This window comes from Pseudorasbora parva, chromosome 6 (assembly GCF_024679245.1).
Source record: "Pseudorasbora parva isolate DD20220531a chromosome 6, ASM2467924v1, whole genome shotgun sequence".
Classification (NCBI taxonomy): domain Eukaryota; kingdom Metazoa; phylum Chordata; class Actinopteri; order Cypriniformes; family Gobionidae; genus Pseudorasbora; species Pseudorasbora parva.
This window is the reverse complement of record NC_090177.1, coordinates 5,447,483-5,463,157: the sequence shown is the minus strand read 5'-3', so window position 1 is coordinate 5,463,157 and position 15,675 is coordinate 5,447,483. Positions and strand designations below refer to the sequence as shown.

Genomic DNA, 15,675 nt, shown 5'->3' with positions numbered 1-15,675 from the left:
ATCTCAATAATTTCTTGGCCATTTGATCGTCCAGCAAAATGTGTTATCGTGACAGGCCTACACCTGCTTAGTAGGGCTGGGCGATATGGCCAAAATTTCATATCTCGATATAGCTCATTTGATATCCCGATAACGATACAGCAATTTTTCTGTTAATTCAGTTTATGAATAGCCTATACAAAATTGCAATGTGGAAATGCAGTTTGAATTGATATACAAAACAAATAAAGGTAGGATGGACTACATTTTTATTTTATTTAGAACCTTTTTTTCAAGCAAGACTGTTGGTAAAGTTAACACCTCCCTAGGAATGTTAACCGATGACCGTTTGACCGATGGTTGACCGTATCAACCTTAACTGATCAAAGTTGTCGGTTAAAAAAAAAAAGTGATCTCTAAATTAGGCTATTATAGACAGTGGATTTCGCTTAAGATGGGCTTACATTTGGAAATATATTACATCTACATTACAGTGCTAACACATAAGGTGTTGATCGTCTTTCTTTATTATTGTTAGCACTACCTCGAACTAAAGCGGCGTCTCTTCGGAGCTGTCATTTTCTTAAATGAGCCGCGGCAATGATTCAAATGAGCTTCTAACGCTGGACAAATGCCTTTATCTTCAACGCGATCACCTCGTACCCAAACCATTTCGAAACTAAGGAGCCATCGTCCTCAGATTACAAACAAGCTCCTCGGCGGCGCGTTTGCGGGACTCGTGTTTCGCGCTGTGGGGGATTTAAAAAAAGTGATGTGAGTGGAAAGGAGGCGGCAGCGCTAGGACAGTGTGTGTGTGTGTGTGTGTGAGAGAGAGAGAGAGAGAGAGGGAGCGCGGCTCACGGCTGTTATTTCAAATAGCGCAGCATATTTTAAACTAATCGGTTAACCGTTTTCAACCGGCTAATGAGGCTCGGTGGTCGGTCAAGAAAATGTTTAGTTTTCGCCATCCCTACACCTGCCATTAAATATTTCAATATACGGCTAACGTTATATGGTGTGCCACGCGTAAAAGCCCGTTGCAGCGTCTGTGTCTGAAGTTTGTTTTGAGCGCTTATGCCACCACTCTTGCATAATTACTCTGAGAATTACCCTGGTCTGAACCGCGTCTACTACCGTCTTCCTCCATGTTTGTTTATGTATTGCAGCGTGCATGGGCATGCCGTGGCGTGAGCATCTTGACGTAAAATTCTGCCATAAACGCCTTATCGTGGCGTAAGCGATAGAGCCTAATATAAAACGATAGACATTTTCTATCGTCCAGACGATATATTTCATCATTTCGCTCATCCCTACTGCTTAGTATTTCTCATGTAATTCTTTATAGTTATGAAAATAAGCCATATCGCATGGAAAAACACATACAGATCACTTACTATCTTAATGGAGTGTATATGGTTTCATGTTTCACATGAAGAAACATCTCTCTGGGTTTCTTGTAGAGGTGTCAGAGGTGTTCGATACATCACGATGCAGCCAAGGGGATTGAGTATCGGTTCAGTAATAGACCATAACCAATTTTAATGCTACTGAAGTTTTTCTGATGTTATTTGTCTCGTCCGTGCTTTGTACAGTGGCATACAGTGGCAGAGGAAGCCGAGACGCGAGTGAGAGTAATTAAAAATGCCCCGACTACTTTAAAAGCCGACATCGGGGCACATTTCGGCTTTAATGAAAAACCTGCACGACCTGGAGAACACACACTGTGTGCAAATCAAAGCTATGATTTATCAAAACTATTTAATTTACACTTGGGCACATAAACGTGTCTCCGCAAAACGGATATAAATCTGTTTAATTCCAGCACTATATGCAGATTTAATGCAGTTCACGTCACCGAAAACAACAGATATGAGTAGCGTTTTATTCATCATTAGATCATTTCAAAATCAAAGAACACGATATGAGCGAGCGCGGACACGGCACTGGTCAGATTTGTTTCAGACACACATTCAGTTTATTTACGTTTAAAGGGGGGGTGAAATGCTGTTTCATGCATACTGATCTTTTTACACTGTTAAAGACTTGGAATCCCATACTAAACATAGACAAAGTTTCAAAAGTTAAGGTGGACGTTTGATGGGAGTATTTCTTTGTCAAAAATACTACTTCCGGTTAGTCATAAGTTTCGGCAAGTTTTTTGCGATCATGCGTCCCCTTTGACGTTAATGGGGGCGGAATTTCCTTGTATGGGCCTTACGGACAATTCTACCGGAAGAGCGTGAGAGAGAGAGAGGGAGAGAGCGAAAGCAACAGGCTACGCCCATAAAAGCGCTGGCTCGTAGGCTGCTGCACAGGTGATGTGCACAATTAACAATGTCACCAAAAAAGTGCGTTTTTGGTTGCCAGACCAAGACAGTCCTGCACAGATTCCCCAAAACCCCGCGTTAAGGCAACAGTGGATGGAATTTGCTTTTCCAGATCAGCAACTGAGTTACGCGAATGTTTATATCTGTTCGCTGCATTTCGGTGCCGACTGTTTCATAAACAAGGCCCAGCTCGACGCCGGATTTTCCAATCGCCTAATGCTGAAGGATGGAGCAGTCCCAACGATAAAGGTCCCAACGTTAGTACCGCAGGCGGTGAGTGAGACTGCTTCAAATGTCTGTGTTTTTGCCTATGCTCATCAAGTAGCCCAAACATGATCACGTATAGTTAATTGATCAATGGAGCATGCGATGTGTAGTGTGTGCACATTTGTTTAGCTGGCCACTATATGTGTAACTTTATGTTTGTGTATTGTAAAAGCACTCCAAACAACAATACACAAAGAGGGGGGAAATATGTTGAACTAAATAAGCGCGCTTCTTCATTCAAATGCGCTACTATTCCGTGTCTTTCTATGTAAACACTAGCCTGCCGTGCAAAACCAGTCCGCTTACTGTCTACACAAACCACGCGTAAACACACAAACACACGTGCACAACTGCACTTCCCACATGTACACCTTCAAAGACAAAAATACGACGATATAATTCAAGTATAAATATGTAAATAACACAAGCCGCTAAGCATATTATATAGTTAGTGTATAACTTGTACCACATACAGACGTCCTGCTCTAGTCGTTTTTGCTGCTGCTCCTGTTCAACTGCAGCCTCTGGGTCTGATTCCGGATCATAGATGTATGGCTGTATCTGATTAAAAGCCATATTTTTATTTTGAATAAAGTTTTTTTCCCGCTGTTAGGGATGACACAGCTTTACGACGCACTCGACTCAACACACAGCGCGCTGCTGCACACGTCATTATTTAGCTCCGCTCACACGACACGCCCCCACCCGCTCGGCTTTTTTCGGAAAGACTCGGAACAGCGCATCTTTCTTATATAATTATAAAAAAAATAAAGACTTTTCGGAGATATGCAGGATGCAATGCTACTCTATAGGTACTCAAGATTGACATGACACTGACTGAAACTGAGTGTTTCACCCCCCCTTTAATGAAGATGATTGTGTGTTGAGCAGCTACGACTTTATTTTCGATTTAATTTGCGGTAGTTTGTGCGTTGGCTTAATGAAGAGATACTCGTCTGTGGTGCTTGCGGTGCTGGACACATAGTCTATAACACTCTCACACACGTTTATTTTTTTTTAGCATTGTTGGGATGAGTAAATTTTACATGTGTTTTCAACAACCAGATGTATTTAGACTTTAGTTTTGACTGTAAGGCGGCCCAGACCACCTTTTTAAATGGCTTTTAGTATTTTGTGTATTTGTTCTAAATGCTCCTGTTGTCTTCTATGCCTTGAGTTGAGTTTTGTTTGATACATTTAATAAGTGTGTTTTCTTTGAGCAGGTAAAATTAACGGTTCATATTACTGACTGACAAAATTGTATACATGAGGATGCAGTAAATCGTCTGTGTGCTGTGATATCGAATTGAACCAAATCGATTACATAATAATTGTAATCGAACCGAACCGTGAGACTTTCCTGTTTCTCTTTTCGGGTTTCCTGTACAGGGAACTGACCTGAAAGTGTAATGTAAGTTCATCATTGGAAGAGACAGGACGGGTTATGAAAGCGTTATATGAGTGGCGAATGATTCATAACCACGACTGTGGAAGAGTAAACACAGGCAGACAGCGCTAATGCTCATCGGATTGTGTAAATCAGTGGAAAAATAATAGAAAGGATGATTCTGTCAAAAAAATAATGAAGTAAACGTGTAAAAAAAAAAAAAAAAAAAAAAGTATTAGGCCCCTTCTAGTCTTTCGTTCATTTGTCACTTGACTGACGCAATATGAACAAATCGTTCATGAACGACCAGTCACCAACGTGAGCTTGATATCATGTTGGTGTGTGTGTGATATTGGTGTGTTTGTTTTCCTGATCTGAGCTCTCAGTTGAATCGCACTGATGTGACGTGTCGGTCTCACCCCCTGTTGGAGTCCCAGACCTCACGTTCATCACTGATTTGTTGGCGTTTTGGTCTAAAGCGATGACATGCACAACTCTGTGCCAGCGGAAACACACGCTCTCACGCAGACGAAACATAAAGACATCCATCTGTTTGTGAGTAGTGCACGTACTGAGACCCAGATAACGCCAAATGGAGACTTTCATTTAGTATGAGATGCTCAGAGTCTTGAGTGGAATTGTTCAATTTTTGGTCACCAAAAATTATGATTGTGGTCAAACAGGTTACCAGAGTGGTTTTTAGTCTTCCATGGTTTGGACAAACATGTAGTCCAGTCCTAAAATGAAAACATAGCTATGGCAGAACATTTCAACACCATATTATTTCCCCCAGATTAATCCAAGCAAATTTGTTTCTCCTGCAAAAAAGACACTTGTTTGTGGTTTTTGGATGACGTATGTCAGCACCAGAATAGCATAGAGATCTGTTCATGTTTGCAGTTCCCTTTGGTTCCATTAGATCTGCAGGAATAACAGCCTTTACCTTCAACTAGGGTTGGGAACCGAGAACCGGTTCTTATGCAGAACCGATACTGATTTTTGAAAAATACCGGAACCGCGCAAAATTCCTGAGTGTTGGTTCTGAAAACGGTTCTGGTGCAATGTGTGTGCGAAGCGCCGCAAGCCGTTCTCTCTCTCTCTCTCTCTCTCTCTCTCTCTCTCTCTCTCTCTCTCACACTCACTCACTCACTCACTCACTCACTCACACTGTCCTAGCGCTGCCGCCTCCCTTCCACTCACGTCACTTTTTTAAAATCCCTCACAGTGCGAGTCCCGCAAACGCCCCGCAGAGGAGCTTGTTTGTAATCTGAGGACAATCAGCTCCTTAGTTTTGAAATGGTTTGGGTACGAGGTGATCGCGTTGAAAATAAAGGCATTTGTCTAGCGTTAGAAGCTCATTTGAATCATTGCCGCGGCTCATTTAAGAAAATGACAGCTCCGAAGAGACGCCGCTTTAGTTCGAGGTAGTGCTAACAATAATAAAGAAAGACGATCAACACCTTATGTGTTAGCACTGAAATGTAGATGTAATATATTTACAAATGTAAACCCATCTTATCCGGAATGACGCTTCATACTGTCGTCTGCTCTGGCTCTAACCTCGAGTGTTTTAGTCTGTTTACTTTTTGCAAACCTTGTGAGCGCGTAAACCCAAACGCTGCCTGTGACCTCGCGCCAAATGTTTTTATTGGTTTATTAAGTACAAACAGGAGAGTTATGAAAAATTGAGTGTGAGGGATATGTTCACTTCACACAAAAAGATTTTGTAATGAGACGGCTAACTGTAGTAGCGTTTAGTCCACTGTCTATAATAGCCTAATTTAGAGATCACTTTTTTTTTTTACCGACAACTTTGATCAGTTAACGTTGATATGGTCAACCATGGGTCAAACGGTCATCGGTTAACATCCCTAAAACAGAGAGAGAAAATGTAATAAGACAATTTCAGAGGTGTAAATTTGAACATGTTTATTTTAATTTCCATAAATTCCATATGGCTCGATTAATCCTGTAATATATGTATAGTACAGGACTTTTTTTTGACATTGCCAACCTGTAAATTAATTTGAGAGCAAGTAATAAACACAAAAAAGGATTGTTTAAAGTTGCGTATTGTGCCTTTTTCCTTTACCACTATTTGTTTAATCATTTTAATGGAACCGGAATTGGAACCGGAATCGTTAGGCGGAACCGGAAAATTTCTCACGATTCCCAACCCTACCAACCCAATCCACCTCAAAGCCTTTTCCGAGCATTTGGTGTAGTGTCATTTTCAAGAACCAGGCGTCTTTATATCTATCTGTCTGTTTATCTATATATCGATATTGGCAGATTTATTTAATTGGTTTTTGCAGATATTTGATATTTTGGGCAATATTTATTCAGGTCAAGTCACCTTTATATAGAGCTTTATACAATGCAAATTGTTTCAAACCAGCTTGACAGTGATAACAGAAATAAAGAAAATGGAGTCATTGTCCAGCTGAAGTCCGTTCAGTGTCGATTCAGTGCTGTTGTAAAGAATCATCAATTATTAAATATTTAATCTATAAAGCAGAAAACAGTGTCATCGTCCAGATCAGTTCAGTTCTCACACAATAGAGAAAAATTATTGTTGGTTATTAAATTGATTAAAAAAAGGTTAAACTGATGTCAGACAATTTTGGAGTTGGAGATGGAGCGTTTTTTTGGTAAAGGAGGCTTGTATTAGTCCTCGCACGTTCGCTTGGGGTGGTGCTTCCGCTTATGTCTAACGTGACCTTTCCCATGGGACTACACAATACGTAATGCGCCGCAGTCGCAGAGCAGCGCAAGGTGAGCAATTTAGGTTAAAAAGTATATAAATGTTTATTTTTTTAAGAAAATGTCTGATGATTTGTCTAGATAAGGCCCTATTCATGGTCTGGGATCGGTCAGAGCCTCTGAAGCCCTTCCTCTGAAACTGCACTGATTTGGACCATAGACCGTAAAAAAATATGGACGACTCGACATCATCCGTTTCCGCTTGGCAGATTTGAAGCTTTCAGACGGCCTTGCACGGCGCGGACATCTTGGGACCGAGTCTGCGCAGTAGCGATTTCGGGACCGGAGTTGCGCAGTAGAGCGCAGGAAGTAGAGCAGGAAGTACAGCTGCGATATCAAAAGCCCGCCCACACTCTCACAGATGCAAAACAATTAATTATGTTGGTGTGAAATAAACAGTTATGGAAATGTAGGAATTAAAGCTAAAGCTCTAATCTGCTCCCAAAAATTTCGAAAAAAAGTCCGTTAGTGCCTCAGTGACAACTTCACTCAGAGAAGCCGTCAGTCTCAGCTGTCAATCATGACGTCACACACCCCGTTTTTATAGCATCAAATAACTAACTCAAACTAAACTTATTTTTAAAACGAACACCTGAAATGAAATCATCGTGATGATAACTGCCTTCAGTGACATAAACTAACTTTGGGGAAATTTTTTGAAGTGTAATTTTATTATTTAGTTTGCCTCGCGTCCATTAGAAATCACTGAGGGGCGGCTATACTGGGACCGGTCACCGGGGGGCGATCGAGGCGCGAAAGCTTCAGTAAATGAGAGGGAGACTGCAGGCTTGGTTTGGACCTTCAACCATTGGTTCCCATTGAAGTCCAGGTTCATCTCGATTCAATACGATATCGATTCTCATAGCCAGCAATACGATATTTTCCGATACCTAAAAAAGTTTTGCGATACGATTCGATTAAGGGGTACATCAATGAATATTACGATATTATGATATTATATTTGTCTATTTACACAACCAGTTACATTTTTATTAACTCGCAACTGCAACCAAAATATATAAAATAAACATTTATTTCATAATTTCACATCCTGCACCCTGATTGGGACATTCACATAGTAATCTAATGACAGCTTATGACATGACAACAGTCCAGAAAGTATTTTAGGCTTCTGTGCTATAATATGTAATGTCAAAAAAATGATAAACAAGGGGGGACAATTATAAACTTATACTATAAAAAATTAAAAGACTTTAAAGACTTTTAGTGTAGATTTTTAATGATGCAACAACATATGTAGGACAAAACAAGATATGATATTAATATCATGAAATATCAAAACTCCACACTAAATAGTGTCTAATGACAGGTTAATATTATTTTGTATTACAAAATACAACCGTACTTACGTTGCTTACAGATCGTTCACGCGATCCTTCTAGCAAACGTCACCTTTTCCACCATATAAGTTAAAACGACAGTCATTTGACAAGGCTATTCATTTTGTAAAAATATAAGTTATATATTTTATATTTTTGAGTACTGAAGTAGGCCTATGATGTTTTTGCATGTTACATCACAGTCACTGCGTAACGTTAGCCTACATTGTGACTAACGTTATATGAACACGCAATATTGTTGACGAAAAAAGACAAGTCTAAAATGTAGACTGAATGACACTTTAGGCAGAACATCTCAATTGGAGATTGCTGAAATGCAGCTTACTTGTTTATTTGGTGTTTTCAGATCATCTGCGCGCGAGGGAGAGGTTGCCAGATTGGACATGTTTAGGTAAAACACCGGATGTGTTCTTTTCACAGAAAAGCTCTGTTTGGGGGATTTATTACTGAAATCTGGCAACTGCATGAGCGCAAGCTCTTTCTCACGCGTGGATGATCTGAAAACACCAAATAAACAAGTAAGCTGCATTTTATTGATCTCCGTTTGAGATGTTCTGCTTAAAGTGTCATTCAGTCGGTCTGTGTTGTGTCAGGACGGTCAGGACTCATGAGCCGCTTCACTGAACTGCTGTGCTGTGAGCTGCTGAAATAAGCCAATCAGAGCAGAGCTCAACATTATTATTCATGACCCGTCCAAATAAGGCAAAAACAGAGCATTACATCCTAGGGACAGTTTATGGGGTTGTAAATGGACCTGTAAAACTAGATCAGGACCATTTTTGCCCTTAAATAAGCCACATACCCTCTATGTAGATATCAGAGAACAATTTAACATATTGTTTGAAATCATTCTAGGGCACCTTGTAACACGAGCAAATGATCAGCTTTGGTGAAGATTCAGCACTGGCCCAATCGGGACACTGACCGCTCCATCAACCATCCCGAGCGTCTTTCACAAGCTCTGAAAGGTCATTCAATCGAGAAAGCAAGCGTTGGCGATAATGCATACAAGCGGGTTCTCCCCCAGTTTCTGTTGAAGCCAGTATGAAAGTGACTTCAACTGTAATTCATAGACTGGCCGTTAGAGACCGGCTCCAGAAGGATCAGAATCTCATTGAGCCCCATGTAAAAATGCCCAACTTTACAGCAGAAAAACACATGTTTACAGTCTGGGACAAATTGTGGTTTTGGTCTGTACGGCTAATTTTGCCCTTCATTACAACTGTGAGGAGGTGAATTCTTTTTATAACTGATTCGTTAACATTATATAAACCCTTAAAGTTCTGCATACTTAAGGGCGTAGCCATTTTGAGTGACAGGTGGATTGCCGTATGTCTGCTGTCTGTTAGTCATCACGTCCCCTAAGCTCCGCCCACGTCCCGCCTCTATGCTCATTTTCAGTTATGCAGGTGTGACTGTTATTAGGCATATAAAAATGCAAATAATCTTGGTATCGTTATAAAAAATATATACACACGCACACACACACGCACAGTCGTGTTTCCATGTTTTATGGGGACTTTCCATAGGCGTAATGGATTTCATACTGTACACACAGGACATCCTATCCCCCTACACTACCCCTACCCCTAAACCTACCCATCACAGGAAACATTCTGCATTTTTACTTTCTCAAAAAAACTCCTTCTGTGTGATTTATAAGATGTTTTCCTCATGGGGACCTAAAAATGTCCCCACAAGGACAAGGATTTCGGATATTGCCATCTTTGTGGGGACATTTTGTCCCCATAACGTAGGGATTACCAGGTCGCACACACACGCGCACACACACACACACTAACAACCCACACACACACACACACATATATATAAACACACACATATATATAAACACACACATATATATATACACAGACACACACACACACACACACACACACACACACACACACACATATATATATATTGTTAAAAAATTATATATATATATTTTTTTGTATATATAGTTTAAAAAAAATAATACTATTGGTAGATAATTGATATTTCAGACATTTATATTTATTTTATTTTTCCCCATAATCCCTGATGTTTGCGCTCCATCTGCCTCACTAAACTCAGATCTCCATCTCTTGCGTGAGCCGTGTCCTTCTCTGAGAGCTTTCATCCGTCGCTGTGTGTGTTCTTCACCCATCAGCCTGCTGGACACGTTGGGTCTCGTCTCGCTCCTTCAGTTCAGCGTGTTGTTCTTTAATGGCTGTGAATATGCTTCTGCCATGGACTATTTATAGCCGCATCCTAATTATCTGTGACCCACACGCGCACAAATACTTAACTGTGCCGCACACATGAAACACAACAAATCGGCACCGAGGAAACATTTGCTCCTCTTTGAGAGGAAAGAAGATTGTGTTCAGATGTTGGTTTTGGATTCATTGTTATTGGAGAGCATTTGGTGGAACTGGTAAATACCCTAGAAACCACCTAGAATACCCTAGCAACCACCTAGAATACCCAAGCAACCTGCTAGAATACCCTAGCAACCACCTAGCGATGCACCATTAGAAAGCATTTAGTCAAGTCTGATTTGGACAGCCGATGCTGAAACCACCGTAAAGATGTTTGCTAAGAGTCTGCATTGTTAACATAATGCCATTTAAAAAATTTATTAATCTATAATTGTATTAAGCCTATCTATCTATCTATCTATCTATCTATCGTCATCTTAGCAGATATTTAACATTTTTATTTAATTTGTGTTTTTGTGTATTTATTTTATATGTCTAGCAATATTTATTTGTTTAATTATTTATTTGTGTAATTCTCAGTATTGTCAGATATTAAATATTTCTGTCAATATTTATTTATTTATTTGGGTAATACTCAGTATTGTCAGATATTTTATAATTCTGGCAATATATTTGTTTATTTATTTTTTTGTTTATTTATTTATTTGCTTACGTAATTATCGTGATTATCAGATATTTAATATTTCTGGCAATATATTTGTTTATTTATTTATTTGCTTACGTAATTATCGGGATTATCAGATATTTAATATTTCTGGCAATTTGTTTAATTATTTGTTTACTTGCGTAATTCTGGGTATTGTCAGATATTTATTATTTCTGGCAATATTTTTTTATTTGTTTATTCATTTGTTGAATTATTTATTTACTTATTAAAATATCTGACAATACAGATGATTACATATTTCTGTCAATATTTATTTATTTGTTTCATTGTTTATTTACTTATGTAATTATTGGTATTGACAGTTGTTAAATTTTGACAATTTGACAATAATTTATATGTATTTAATTGCTATTGTCCGATATTTGATATTTCCTTTAATATTTATTTATTTGCTTATTTGTTTAATTAATTAATTATTTACTTGTGCAATTATTGGTATTGAAAGAGTTTATATTTCTGGCAATATTTTATATATTTATTTAGTTTGTATAGTTAGATATTTGATATTTCCAGCAATATTTATTTGTTTAATTATTTTCCAATAGGGGTTGTAAAGGTGTTCAGATATTTGATATTTTGGGCAATATTTAATTATTTATTTGATTTATTATGTAATTATCGGTATTGTCAGATATTTCGTATTTCAGTCAATATTTTTGCTTGTTTGTTTTATTTATCGGTATTGTCAGATATTCGATATTTCCTTCAACACTTATTTATTCGTTTGTTTACATATTTGTTTAATTATTTAATTATCGTATTGACAGATTTTCAATATTTTTGACAACATTTTATATATTTGTTTAACTGCTACTGTATGATAGTTTATATTTCCGGTAATATTTATTTATATTTTTGATTTATTAATTTAATATACTTATGCAATTATTGGTATTGAAAGATATATTTATATTTATTGCAATATATATTTATATATTTATTTAATTTGTATGGTTTGATGTTTGATATTTATTTGTTTAATTCTTTTCTAATAGGTGTTGTCAGATATTTTGGGCAATATTTAATGATTTATTCATTAATATGCATTGGCAGCCATTTCATATTTTGGCTAAACACTGTAGAAGAAGCACATATCATCCCCCTGTGATTTAAACATCTGTGTTGTGTGTGTCCGCAGGTGTGTGTGTGCTGACTGACAGCATCATGCTCAAAGTCTCTCGGTGATCCGGTCCTTCCCATGATTCCACACCGGGCCGCCCCATGCCAGCGCGTAACCACGGCGACCGCTCGCCCCCGCGCCCCCGTTTGAGTGGATGAGGAACCCGGCCTCCAGTGATGTGATGCACAGGTTTGAGGTTCTTGGGATTGTGGGGGAAGGTCAGTACCATCAGATGATACAAAACTGACTGTAACAATAGACTGATAAGGATGAAATGATGCGGAAAATACAGGATAAGGGAAGGCTTGTCCTCTGTAATTCCCTGTGTGTTTCCGTCATTTGTCTTAAATGCTTTTTATAGCCTTGCTTCTTGAAGCGCTTAATGGAGTCACAATCATGAAAAATTGAGTTTTGAGAGTTGAACTTGCTGTAACTCGGGCAAAAAAAGATTTTATTGAGGCTAAACTGCAAAAACGATTCATTTTATGATTGCTTTAAAGGGGTGGTTGTATGCGATTTGACTTTTTTAACTTTAGTTAGTGTGTAATGTCGCTGCTTGAGCATAAACAGTATCTGCAAAGTTACAGCGCTGAAAGTTCAATGCAAACGGAGATATTGTCTTTTAAAGTTACGGCAGTTTATTGCCTACAAAAATGGCCGGTTTGGACTACAACAAGCTTCTTCCTGGGTTGGTGACATCATAAACCCTTGCTAGTCTCCACAGATGTGACTTCTGCCCGTAATGGGAAGGGGCGTGGCGTTTCCATGACAACCTGTGCTTGGCACTTCAGCCAATAAAAATACAGGAAACTACATTTGGCCATCTGACCAATCTAAGACCATTGCGTTTTTCACAAAAAAACAGTGGTGGAGGAAGTACTGAATCTCAGTACTTAAGTAAAAGTACAAGTAACCAGGAATATATTTACTTTAGTAAAAGTAGAAGTACTACAACGACAACCCTACTTAAGTAAAAAGTACATGATTTTAAATGTACTTTAAGTATTAAAAGTAAAAGTACTGGCATGAAAATGTATTCTCTTAATGTCTAATTCTAATAATTAAAAAAAAGAAAACCGTATGAGCGGTGGCATTTTAATTGAGTTAGTTTTGGGTTAATGTAATTGTTCTTACCATCTGTTGCCCAGTTTACACTCTGACTTACAATTCTGCTTATCTGCAAAGTTAAATGTCTTTTTTCTGAAGCAACATTCTCATCAGCTTTGATGTATTTAAATCTTCATATTTATGATATTTTTACCTTTTATAAAGGACATCTTCCCCTAATCTTATTAAATATAGGCTTTGCTTCAGCTTTCCCTTTATATTCTTAAATTTGATTAATAAATTAAATTAGAATAAGATACAATAGGGTTGTTACCAATCCAATTAAATAATTAACACTGAAAAATTACAACTGCACTAAATAATGCTCTGAGATTGTTTTAACTAAAAAAAGTGAACTAAACCACCAGTAGATGGCGGCAGGTGAATCCTTATGAGAGAGTCATTGAGTCGATTCGTTCAAACGGATGATTCGTTCATAACCGAGGCAGTCGTTTATGAACAGGCCAGTGAATCTTTGATTCAGTAACACACTGTTGCTGTGCAATACGTTATGGTTCGGATGTGGAAATCTGATCTTGGAAATATTTTCGCTGCTGAAATAGAACAAAAGCAATAAAGCAATCAATAAAATGTAAGTGACTTGATGTTAATTAATTGTTTATGGAACTGTCAAATGAAATCAGTCACATTTTCTGTCGTGATGGTATTCAGGAAAACTACACTCGTTGGTCGTGTCATGTGATGTTTTTTTAACTGTTACAAAATATAAAAACTAAACATTTTGAATTTTTAATATAGTATGTTACTGAGTGTCTTTGTGTGAGCGGGGGGGGGGGGGGGGGGTGATTTGTTTCCATTTCTCCTCAAGAGGCTGCGCGAGCCTCAACAGCGCAACCGTCAATTCATTAGCCTATAACGTACATTATATATTATTATCCGGGCAAGCCTTAATCTCGAGCCCTGAAACTGATCAGAAAATGTAACGAAACGTTGTAGAAATGTAGTGGAGGTGAAAGTATAATAATTGCTGCAAAATGTAACGAAGTAAAAGTCAAAAGTATGCACTATTTATTCTACTTAAGTAAAGTACAGATACATGAAAAATGTACTTAAGTAAAGTAACGAAGTATTTGTACTTCGTTACATTCCACCACTGCAAAAAACGGAAATACGTCACTGACGCGTAGGCGTTCTTCATCTTCACGCTTATACTCAGCAAAATGTACACCGCAGAGTGTTTTCTCTGAGCCTTTTTTGACGCAAATTCCTCCACCAAGACCAATAAACAGGACAAAGGCTACAAATTTCACAGACACCATAAATACCATTAGAGGATGCTGATGTATCACATTTAAAACCACTTAAAACATGTTGTTTTGCAAAGACTAACCATAAATAGCGTCAATATGGCAAGACAACTTGCCAATGATGTGTACATTTCCAGCTGACGTTTGTTCACCCTTTCAAAATACACACTCCCTTTTGAGTGGTACTGTCAAATTGTTCCAAGTGAAAAGGCTTGGGACAACTTTTAAGGCGACTGATGGTTGTTCCACCGGAGTAATCCTCCTTGACAAAGTGTCTGCTACAGATGTAATTGCTGCCTTTACTCACAGAGAAATTCGGCCCTTCTTCTCTTCTAACAGCATGGATCCACACATTTCTTGTTGCTTGATCAGACGGAAATGAGTGAAGAGACAGGTATGGTTGTTTTTGGGTACAACACGAACAACCCGGGACACGACAAAAACTACTGTTTTTTGACTCACCCATTTTTGCATTTCCCGCTAGCTACTACTACGGTAACAGGAAGTGTCTTTGCACGTCCGTAACTAACTTCCGGTTAAAAATGCGGAAGTGTGAAAAAGGTCTATTGCGTTTTTCAGAGGGATGGGCTTCATAGAAGCTGGAAGCAAAACGAGCTGTTCAAAGGACAATAGAGGCAGTGGTGTGTAATAAAGGTAAAATGTAAAAAAATATACGTAAACAAAGAAAAAAAAAAAAGAATTAAGCATATGTTATGCTGCGCCTCATAAACACAACCAAGCCTAGAAAAACACCACGGAACCGCCGCTTTAAAAGCTTTTTATGGCCTTGCTTCTTGAAGCACTTAATGGAGTCACATCATGAAAAATTGAGAGTTTGGAGAGTTTAATCACTGATTACTTGCTGTAACTCGGGCGAAAAAAAAGATTTTATTGAGACTAAACTGCAAAAAAGATTCATTTTATGATTGCTTTAACAGACGAGCTGAAATGGATCACAGAAGATGTAGTTTCCAGCTCTGCTCTCTGAATCTGAGTGTAGCTGAATGAAACCGATCACAGTCTGAAGAAGCTGATGATTTGGGTCATAATTTCATTCTGACAAAACTGTGCAATTATTGTGCTCTGCTTTTGGCAGAATAATATCCTGGCGTGGAAGATAACTCAACAATGACACAGTGGTGTCTGTCTGCAATGGGAACAT

General features: G+C 38.3%; 1 protein-coding gene across 3 annotated transcripts in view; it reads left to right on the top strand.

Moving 5' to 3' along the window:
• Positions 1-15,675, top strand: part of LOC137078303 (cyclin-dependent kinase-like 5) — a 121,654-nt gene that overhangs the window by 10,901 nt on the left and 95,078 nt on the right. For all 3 annotated transcript variants that reach the window (XM_067445481.1, XM_067445482.1, XM_067445480.1), the window contains exon 2: positions 12,157-12,356. In XM_067445481.1, coding sequence (XP_067301582.1) covers positions 12,293-12,356 — 64 coding nt within the window. In that variant the 5' untranslated portion in view covers positions 12,157-12,292. The remainder of the gene's footprint in view (positions 1-12,156; positions 12,357-15,675) is intronic.